The following is a 10,924-nucleotide window of genomic DNA, read 5'->3' as shown; positions in this document are numbered from 1 at the left end:
GCTCACACACTCATTTTCTCAAAAAATTAAAAAAACACAAACCATAGAGTCAGGGGTGCCTGGGTGGCTCAGTCAGTTAAGCACCTGACGTTGGGTCCAGTCATGATGTCACAACTTGTGAGTTCGAAGCCCCACATCGGGCTCCCTGCTGTCAGCACAGAGCCTGCTTCAGATCTCCGGCTCCCTCTCTCTCTGCCCCTTCCCCCACCTCAAAAATAAACATTAAAAACATATAACATTATAAAAAAACAACATATAGTCAGATTTCTGGATAGTGATTAGGTTCCTCAGTTTGTGATTTCTCATTGGAAAAGAAAAGGTTTAGCACATAAATCTAGACACAAAGTAATTATCAGCGGTCCAGCTGACTTCAAACACTCAATAAACAGATCACTCAAGTGTAAATACGATTCTCTGCAAGGGCCCCGCGTCCCCTCCATAGTCCTCACGTCCCCTCCGCTGCCTGATGCCTGGGCCCGAGGGGTACTCGAGGTGGCTCCTGGGCTCATTTCCTGCCAGCTGGCCTGACGGTGACCTGTGTCTGTGAGACCACAGAGCACTGGAGAGCCGGCCTGTCACTGAAAGAACGTGAAAAAGAGCAGGAAAAGCACGCTGTGGCCAGGTGAGCCTGGGAACGGGGCCACACGCCACACACACGCACAGGCTCATGACTAATCAGCTAAGAAGGAAGCCATGGAACAAACGAGAGGGGGGCCCAGCCTCCCCCCTTCCACGAAATGTCCATCCATCATGCAGAGAGGAGCCAGCGAAGAGAGGGGTCAGAACCAGTTAGGAGGGCCGGTCGGCTCCATAGTTGAGGGTGAACTCTCTGGCCTCCCGGTGGAACAGCTCCGGGTCCTGCGCCAGCAGGTCTGCGAGCTCCAACCGGACCGGCTGCCCCAGGTCGGGTTTGTTCACCAGCATGTTGAGGGCCTCCAAGACTGCAGAAAGAAGCCAGGTCAGAACATCAGGACGGAGAGAAATCCCGGGAAGGAGGCGATGGCGGCCCCCTCCCAGATCCCCTGGCAGTCCCACATTTACTCCGCGGGGGACCCCAAGGAGATGGATCTCTTAGGAGGATGACGTTACAGCCAGGTTAAATGCCCCTCATTCCTTACTGAGGGTGCCCAGAGCCCTGCCTGGCTGCATTAGTGCTCTCAAACCCTGCCCCGTGGCTTCGGAGAAACTTCCCATTGTGGTGGTCAATGAGATCGATGGGGTTTCTGTTTTCAACGTGAACCGTCCTGTTTTTCTGTTTGATATTAAGATTCCAAATAGCCTTAAGTCCGGGCTCCGTGCTGACAGTGGGTAGCACATTTGGGGGTCTCCTTCTCCCTCTCTCTCTGCCTCTCCTCTGCTTGCACTTTTTCACTCTCAAAATAAATAAAATAAAGTTTTAGGAAAGGATTCCAGGGGCGCCTGGGTGGCTCAGTCAGTTAAGCATCTGGCTTCGGCTCAGGTCATGATCTCATGGTTCGTGGGTTCAAGCCCCACATGGGGCTCTGTGCTGACAGCTCAGAGCTTGGAGCCTGCTTCAGATTCTGTGTCTCCCTCTCTGACCCTCCCCTGCTTATGCTGTTTCTCTTCGTCTCTCAAAAATAAATAAAAAACATAAAAAAAGTTTTTTTAAAGGATTCCAAATAAATCTGTAAAGTGCTATTGCCCCGTGGCTCCTAATCTTTCACGAATGGCTCTGGGAGCCAAGGGAAGGCAATGGGCCGTCTCTCGAGGCACGTGCATGTGCGAATATGCACCAACACGCAATTCTAACTTAAGAGTGCTGTACAAGCCTCCGGAAGCTCACCCAAGGACCACTCCTCCCTCCCCCCGCCCCACCACGGACCTTGTTTCTAAGGTTCAGAACTCCTGAGCTGGTCCGGGGGCACCTGGGTGGCTCAATAAGTTAACCGTCCAACTTTGGCTCTGGTCATAATCTCACAGTTTGTGAGTTCGAGCCCCACATCGGGCTCGCTGCTGTCAGTGCAGAGGCCACTTCGGATCCCCTGCGCCTCTGTCCCCCTCAAGCTGCCCCTCCCCTACTTGTACTCTCTCAAAAGTAAGTAAACACTAAGAAAAAAAAAAAAGAGTTCCTGAACTGGTCTGGAAGTAGGATAGATCACACACAGATGACACTCACAGACTCTAGAAATGCACCGTCCAATATGGTAGCCACTAGCCACATGCAGATATCTAAATTGAAATGAATTTCCATGAACTGGAGTCAGGAATTCAGGGCCTCCACCACAGGACCACGTTTCAGGTGCCCCACAGCTCCCAGTGGCCGAGGCTAGGGAACTGGACGGGGCAGCTGTGGATCATTTGCATCGCTGGGCGGTGCTGTTCTAGAGTCAGCCAAGCCCGGCTCTGAGTCCCAGCTCTGCCACTTGCCGGTGGGATGGCCACAGGCCAGGGCTTCACGCAGCGTGTGCCTCGGTGCGCTCATCTGTGCAGTGGGCTATGAGAGCACTACTGTGGGGATGCTGGGGGACTGGGTGGAGGTGGTGTGTGAGGTGGCAAGCCATCTCTCGAGGCACTGGGCAGATGTGCTTAATCGATGTGTACTGTCCTTGCTGGGCCAGTCCCCTCAACTGTCATTTAGGGTGCGGAGCCTGCAAAGGAGCAGACCTCAGCAAGGTCCACAGACAGAGCAGCACAGCCCTTATCTCTACGGTCCACTGCCTCTCCCCCCCAAGACCCATGGCCATGTAGAATGCAGAGGGAGGACAAGGTCAGCTGGCCCAGGATCCCAGGATGTCTGAAGACAGGCTCAGCTGAGACTCACAATTTTTATCTCCTCTCTTTGGGGGCATTTTTCTGATTCAAAATCAGTGCCATAATCCCCCCCTCCAGGATCAGTCCCTCCCGTGAGGCGAGGCCCCACCTTGGCAGGCCTTCATGTAAGGACTCCAGTTCTCCTTGCTGATGATGGGCAGGCAGACCTCTCCATCATGGCCCACGTTGGGATGGTAGATCCTGGTTGTGAATGTCACCGTAGGGGGCTTGAACGGGTAGTTCTCGGGGAAGCTGATGCGCAGGTGGAAAGCCTTGAGGTTGTAGGGGGGCTTTTCCTGCGCAAGAAAAGGGGTCAAGCTCTGCTCCAGGACACACCTGCTCTGAAAAGGTTGACTTCCTCCTAGGGACTTGGTCTGGCTGCCCTTCTCCCTGCCTTCCCCCCTCATCCCCCCGGGCTCTGGGGTCCTCTGCGGGATGCCTAGGTAGGACCAGGACTGGACCGGACTTGGTGACTCCTGCACTCAATGGGCAACGGAGCCATGGATTAGTGGAGTCACAAAAGAACACTGGCCCGGGGGTCACAAAAGTCTTTCCCTGGCTCTGTTGAACAAGTGTGGGCCAGCCGCCTCCTGCCTCTGGGCCTCAGCCTCCTCATTCGGGGTCAAGTCTGGCTAGATGAGCTCGAAGGACTATCTCAGCTCCTTTTTTTTTCTATTGAGAATTAATGTTTTTTTCCAGTTTCATTGAAAAAGAATCGACAAACATGACAGTGTATGTGTAACGTGCACAGCACAGTGGCTGGACTTACACAGACGATGAAATGATTGGCACGGTGGGCTTGGCTCATGTCCATCTTCTCACACAGACACAGTTAAAAAGAAAAGATGGGGGGCCCAGGGGGCTCGGTCGGTTAAGCATCTGACTCACGATTTCGGCTCAGGTCAGGGTCTCACGGTTCGGTTCGGGGGATGGAGACCCACCTGGGACAGTGCACTGATGGTGTGGAGCCTGCTTGGGATTCTCTCCCTCTCTCTCTGCCTCTCCCCTGCTCACACTCATGCTCTCTCTCGCCCTCAAAATAAATAAACTTTAAAAAAATGAAAAAAAAAAGGAAAAACATTTCTCCTAACTCTTACGATGTACAGTCTTGACAACTTTGCCAAGTGCCACACGGTGGTGTCAACTGTGGCCATCATGCTATATGCACATCTCCAGGACTTGCCTGTCTCATAACTGGAAGTCTGTACCTTTTTACCACCTTCCCCCATCTCCCCCCTCCGCCTCTCGTAGACCTGTCTCACCTCTCTTTCTGTGATTTTATGTTTTTTTTTAATTCCACCTATAAGTGAGATCATACAGAATCTGTCTTTCTCAGGAGCCCCAGGTGACCAACTCTTGGTTTTGGCTCAGGTCATGACCTCATGGTTCGTGGGTTTGAGCCCCGCATCCTGCTCTGTGCTGATAGTGCAGAGCCTGCTTGGGATTCTCTCTCTCTCCCTCTCTCTCTGCCCTCCCCCCACTCTCTCTCTCTCAAAATAAATAAATAAACTTTTAAAAGTTTCCTCTATAAATGGGTTCATACAGAATTTGTCTTTCTCTGCCTGACTCATTTCACCTAGCATAATGCCTTCAAGGTCCGTCCATGTTGCCACAAATGGCCAGCTCAACTTCAACGTCTTCCCAAGAATTATGGAAAAGAAGGATGAAGTATGGGAGAACATCATCACTGGGGGTGAGGAAATGGAGAAAATGAGGGGACATAAGAAGTCAGGGGCTTGGGAATGTAAAATGGTGCAGCCACTGTGGAAAACCATATCGTAGTTCCTCAAAAATCTAAACATAGATGGGGCGCCTGGCTGGCTCAGTCAGTTAAGCATCCGACTTTAGCTCAGGTCCCCTAATCTGTGGGATCCGATGCTATCTCCAGGTAGATGGTGTCAGAAATGGGTTAAATAGTAGGACATAGGACATCCAAGGGGCACCTGGGTGGCTCAGTTGGTTAAGCGTCCAACTCTTGATTTCAGCTCAGGTCATGATCCCATGGTTGGTGGGTTCAAGCCCCAAGTTGGGCTCTGTGCTGACAGTGCGGGACCTGATCGGGATTCTCTCTATCCTTCTCTCTCTGTCCCTCCCCTGCTCACACTCTCTGCCGCTCTCTAAATAAGTATTAAAATGTATACATATATATTTTTAATAGTAGGACCCCCCGCTCCTGTCCTGAGAGTCGTTTGGAGGTGGGGCAGAGACACCCCTCCACATGCTGGAATCATGCTCAGACCAGAAGACGCCCCACCTGGGTCTTGCCAACTGTGACTTCACAGTATTCTCTGAAATGTGACCTTCCCCAGGGATCCCTGTCACCCACCTTCTGCCTTCTCGCCTGCTCCTCCTCCTTCACTCTGATCCACCTCAGAGCTAGCCTCCTTGGGGATCTAATCAGTCCCTGGAGCACCTTCTAGCACCTTCTTCGGGCACCTGAGACCCAGAGCAGGTCTCACTCCAAGCAGGAAAACGGATCGCTTAAGACCAAAAATGCTTCTTTTTATATTCCAAAGAGCTAATGACGAATTTCACTGTTTTAATTTTCATGTCCATGTAACTAAAGGGATATCGATGACTTTCCCACAGAAAATATCTTCCGTCTATTAAGAATAAAATAGAAATCCTGCACTCAGATTGGTCCTCTAGATTATTACTTCCAGAAGAAAGAAAGCTAAGAAATCAGAATGGTATTTATGCAACAATAGTTGATCACTATATTGTATGCCTGGAACTAATATACCACTGTAGGTTAAAAAAATAGTTGTCTGAAATATGATCATTAAATTTATTTGGGGTGGGAGGACCTGGATGGCTCAGTCAGGTAAGCATTCGACTTGGCTCAGGTCATGATCTCTCGGTTCATGAGTTCGAGCCCTGCAATGGGCTCCATGCTGACAGCTCAGAGCCTGGAGCCTGCTTAGGATTCTATGTCTTCCTCTCTCTCTCTGCTCCTCCTCCATTCATGCTCTGTCTCTCTCAAAAATAAATAAATATTAAACAAAAATTTTTAAAAAGACTATCAATTTAAAAAACATTTATTTTTTTAATTAATTTATTTATTTTGAGATAGAGAATGTGAGCAGGGGAGGGCAGAGAGAGAGGGAGAGATAGAGAATCCCAAGCAGGCTCTACACTGTCAGCAAAGAACCCAATGTGGGCTCAAACCCATGAACTGTGAGATCATGCCCTGCGCTGCAATCAAGAGTTGGACGCTCAACCAACTGAGCCACCCAGGTGCCCCAGAAATATGATCTATAAAAGAAAACAAAAAGGGCACCCGGGGGCTCAGTCGGTTCAGCGTCTGACTTTAGCTCAGGTCATGATCTCACGGTTCATAAATTCAAGCCCTGCATTGGGCTCTGTGCTAACAGCTCAGAGCCTGGGGCCTGCTTCAGATTCTGTGTCTTCCTCTCTCTCTGCTCCTCCCCCATTCACACTCTGTCTCTCAAAAATAAATAAATATTGAAAAAAATAAATAAATAAAACAAAATACATTTTGGGTTCGAAGGGGCAAATTCTACCAACTGTGAACAGGAACTTTATCCCTAGCCCCTGACAAAGGTCCAAGAGATCTTTTTTTTCTTCTTCTGATGCCGTTCATCTGCTGAGGCTTCCTGGTGGGCTCGGTGACCCCTGGTCTGAGGAAAGGCTCTCCTACTAGGTCCAAAACTCTTCTAGCCTCCTCAGCAGTCGGCTCTGACCTCAGAAGCAATCAACCCGGAGACCTCCTCCACCAATGACTGACCTCCAGTCAAAAAAAGGACTCCGCGGCAGGGGCAATTCTCATCCAGTCCCCAGCCTCCCTGCCCACGGCTCTGGCCGGTCACCCTAAGTGAAGGCCATGGTCCCCAGGGACACTCACGGGCAGGAGGAGTGCGTGCCACACCAGGACGTCCGCATCGTGGCTGAACAGGTCCCGCAGGTACGAGGGAAGCTTTGCCTGAAGGTCCTCCAACTCCTGCAGGGGGGGCATCGGTGATTAGCTGGCCTGTCACCCCTACTTCAGTCCACCACGCCGCTCCCCCCACCCCCGTCCCAGCAGCGAGGTGTCCCAAGTTCCATAAAGGACACCCAGAGGGCAGAAGCCGGCAAAGTCAGAGCCCTCATCTACTGAGCACGTAGAACGTGTGAGAAAAGGCGCTAAGTGCTTTAAGTGAGTTCTCCGACTTCAGCCTCACCAGGCTCTGTAGGTACTGGGTGGGGAAGAGGCGGATCACTGCTCCCAGATGGTACCAGTTAGGAGTAAACCCTCTTCAGAGCCTTTCCTCCTGAAACCAAGACAGCACCTGCAGCTCTGTCGCCGTGCTCTGTTCCTGAAAGGTCCTAGTTCTCTCCCTCCATCCCTTCTCCCTTCTGCCCACGGTATGCACTGTGCATCCAGCATGATGACAGGCCCTCACTGGGCTCAGGGCAGAGTGGAAAGCAGAGACAACGTCCTCCAGACCAGGGCAGGGGAAGCGAGATGTGTCAGGCAGACAGATGGTAGCAGAGAACTTGACACCCCATGCAGAGAAACAAGCGGACCAGGAGCGACTCACCCCGTCCCCCAGAGACGTAGCCCGGTTACCCGGACATCAGTGGAGTAACGGCAGAAACATGAACGGGACTATGTGAAAAATGTGTGCAGACATGTAAGGGAGGAGGCCAGGGGAGCAGGAGAGGTGTGCAGGGGACGTCACTGAGCCAGGTGGTGCAGAGAAGGGAAGAGGCACCAAGGTCAGAGCAAATGTGTACAGTGTGTCCCATGCAAGCTTAATAGTTACTGATGGAGGGACGCCTGGGTGGCTCAGTCGGTTAAGCGTCGGCTTTGGCTCAGGTCATGATCTCACGGTTCGTGGGTTTGAGCCCCGCGTCAGGCTCTGTGCTGAGAGCTAGCTCAGAGCCTGGAGCCTGCTTCGGATTCTGTGTCTCCCTCTCTCTCTGACTCTCCCCTGCTCACACTGTCTCTCTCTGTGTCTCAAAAATAAATAAAAAACGTTTTTAAAAAATTAAGAAAAACAGTTACTGATGGAAAGGGGACCCACGGTCAAGTACATTGGAAAGCACAGAGCTAAACAGATTCCCATTTGCAAGACTTCCCAGAGCCTTTAATATGCTAATATGCCTCAGGAATCTCCAAGCTGTGAGCATGTAGTACTTCTCAAACACATTGACCAAAGAACCTATCTCCTCTTTTGGGGCTCATCCTGGAGAACAACAGACTTTTTTTTTCTTTTAAAAAACAATAACAATAATAGATTTAAAGACACTCAAATGTAGGTCACATTCCTCTGGAACAGCAAGTGGGTATAAACCATTGGATTTCAACTCGGAGCAGTTTGACCCCACCCCCCAGGGGACACTGGGCAATGCCTAGGTCTTTTTTCTTTTTTCTTTTTTTTTTTCTTTAAGTAGGCTTCACAGCCAGGGCAAGACTTGAGCTGACCAGACACCTGGGTGACTCAGTCAGTTAAGCATCTGACTCCTGATTTTGGTTCAGGCCATGATCTGACGGTCGGTGGGATGGAGCCCTGGGTCAGGCTCTGTGTTGGCATCACAGAGCCTGCCTGGGATACTCTCTCTCCTTCTCTCCTGCCCCTTCCCTGTTCACGCATGTATGCACTCTGCTCTCTCTCTCTCAAAAAAAAAAAAAAAAAAGACCGGAGCTGAGATCAAGAATCAGACGCTCAACCGACTGAGCCACCAGGTACCCCTGGAACATTTGTGGTTGTCACAAACCGGGGCAGTGCCTCCAATATCTAGTGGGAAGAGGCCAGGGATCCTGATAAACATCCTACGAAGAATTATCCAGCCTCAGGTGTCAACAGCAACAAAGCTAAGAAACTGTGGTATGAACAAAAGAGGAGAGAAAACTCAAACCCAGTCCACAGTCTGGGAGGGGCTTTTCATACTGTGGACCACGTGAGCTTTCTCTGCACCCCAACATATAAACACAACCCTGGCCCCATCTCCCATCTCTTACCCTCTATTCATACCAACAGACTGCTTCTTGTACCTTCTGCACAGTCTACGACCCCTCATTTATTGTATTAAAAAAATTTTTTAGGGGCACCTGGGTGGCTCAGTTGGTTAAGCAGCCGACTTCAGTTCAGGTCATGATCTCAGTCTGTGGGTTTGAGCCCATGTTAGCCTCTGTGCTGACAGCTCAGAGCCTGGAGCCTGTTTCAGATTCTGTGTCTCCCTCTCTCTGTCCCTTCCCTGCTCACACTCTGTCTCTCTCAAAATAATAAATACACTTAAAAAATTTTTTAGAATTTATTTACTTTTGAGAGAGAGAGAGTACAAGGGGGGAAGGGGCAGAGAGAGAGACTTTACTACAACTGAGATCACTTGGGACTTTTCTTTTTTTTTAATTTTAAATGTTTATTTATTTTTGAGAGAGAGACAGACAGAGCATGAGTGGAGGAAGAGCTAAGAGACAGGGAGACACAGAATCCAAAGGAGGATTCAGCCTCTGAGCTGTCAGCACAGAGCCTGACATGGGGCTTGAACTCATGAACTGCAATATCATGACCTGAGCCAAAACCGGATGCTCAAATGAGCCTCTCTGGTGCCCCTTGGGACTCTTCTGTTATAGACAAGTTCTGCCAAAAGATTTTGCAAGCCTGAGGATGTTGAAACCCAACTTAGGACACACAGCTCTTTCTTGACGTTTGTTAGGAAATCACCTGACTCAAAGGAACAGAAAATGAAAGTAAAGAGGCCACTCACTAGAAGTGCCTGCAGGTTGCAGCCCCATCAGCCTGGACTCCAGTTCCAGTCTCATCACTCCCTACTGGGTGACCCTGGACAATCGAGTTATTCTCTCTGAGCCACCACTTCCTCATCTGTAAAATGGGGGTGTATGACTTATCTCACAGGGTTGCTGTGAGAATCTGATGAATTCATGTAAATGGCTGGGCACTTAGAACTCCTAGTTCTTCCCACTTGCCTAGAGACACCCTTTGCCCCATTTTGTTGCCGACCTCCAGATTTCAGTTCTTCTGGACTGAGCCTGCTCTGTGCCCCAATCTGAGACCTTCTATCGCTCAAAGGCAGGGAGGAGAAGGCAGCCCTCTTCACCCCCTTAAAGCCACTCCCACTCTAAGTACTGGAAGGGCACTTCCAAGAGACTCAAAGTCTGGGGCATGTCGAACCCATGTCACCTGACCTTCTTCCTTCCCCACCTGTGCCCACCTCCTGGCTACACCCCTTCAAACACCCTGGCTTTTCCCTCCTCCTGGGAAATTTGACCCTTCCCATCCTTCCAGACCTCATTTCAACTTGTGTCCCTGACTGGAAAGCAAGCTCAAGGGGAGGGGGAGTTTTTGCTCATCTCTGCCTCCCTACTTCCTAGAACAGGAGCCAGCACCTAACAGGCATTCGACAACATTTGTAGAAGCAATGAGTGCACACCACCTACTCCAGGACACCTGCCAGCTCCGCCTTGGCATCTTTTCCTCCCGAGAACACCCAGGGAACTTGGTTCCTGATTCCTACTCAACACCCCATACTTGTTGGGACTCTAGAAACGTAGGTACCCAGTTAAGGGGCGGGGCACGAGCTACTCCAAGGCAAAGACTTTGTTCTGGTTATCTCTGTCCCTCACCCCCCCACCCACCTCCACCCCAGCAGACGCCCGGCTCCTGGAACCTTTCCAGCAACTCAGTGAAAAGAAAGCGATTGTTACCACAAGTTTCTAGTAGGAGAAAAGAAACCGAAACCAGTTCGGGAGGGGCCAGCTTATCCCCATCCCCAGCTGAGCCCAGGGCGCCAGGGACAGCTCCGCTCCCTATGGCCCCGCTTCACCCCCCCGACTCCAGCTCCTGCCCCTCTCGAGGACCCACTCCTCCTTCGGAGCGGGCGAAAGTAGCCGGGACAAATAACCGTGCTCAGAGATACGGGGGAGGGATGCAAGGAGCAGATCACGGGAGGCGAGAGGAGCCGTGAGGAAGGGGTCACCCGGCCCCCGTTACCTTCGCCACCCGCTTGCTGGCAGACATCTCCGGAGCGAGCGTGGGGGTTTCCGAGCGCTGCAGCAGCACTGCGTCCCGCCAGCGGACCTGGACCTGGAGCGCCCCGCCCGGCCACGCCCCCGGCCACGCCCTCGCGGCGCTGAGGACTCGGGTTCCCGCCTGCTGGTGCGGAGGGCTGGGCTCCGGGGACCCGC

At 51.3% G+C, this 10,924-nt stretch overlaps 1 protein-coding gene across 1 annotated transcript; it reads right to left on the bottom strand.

Annotated features, from left to right (window-relative positions):
• Positions 1–238: 238 nt before the first annotated feature.
• Positions 239–10,856, bottom strand: UBE2L6 (ubiquitin conjugating enzyme E2 L6). Its single transcript, XM_029915139.1, has 4 exons — positions 10,731–10,856; positions 6,638–6,733; positions 2,882–3,068; positions 239–941 (listed from the first exon to the last, which is right to left on the bottom strand). Exons 1-4 carry the CDS (start codon positions 10,755–10,757, stop codon positions 790–792), a joined length of 462 nt encoding a protein of 153 aa, XP_029770999.1. The 5' UTR covers positions 10,758–10,856; the 3' UTR covers positions 239–789.
• Between the last annotated feature and the right edge of the window lie 68 nt (positions 10,857–10,924).

This window comes from Suricata suricatta, chromosome 11 (genome assembly GCF_006229205.1).
Source record: "Suricata suricatta isolate VVHF042 chromosome 11, meerkat_22Aug2017_6uvM2_HiC, whole genome shotgun sequence".
Lineage (NCBI taxonomy): Eukaryota > Metazoa > Chordata > Mammalia > Carnivora > Herpestidae > Suricata > Suricata suricatta.
Note: the sequence above shows the minus strand (reverse complement) of the source record. Positions and strands in the feature narration are given on the sequence as shown.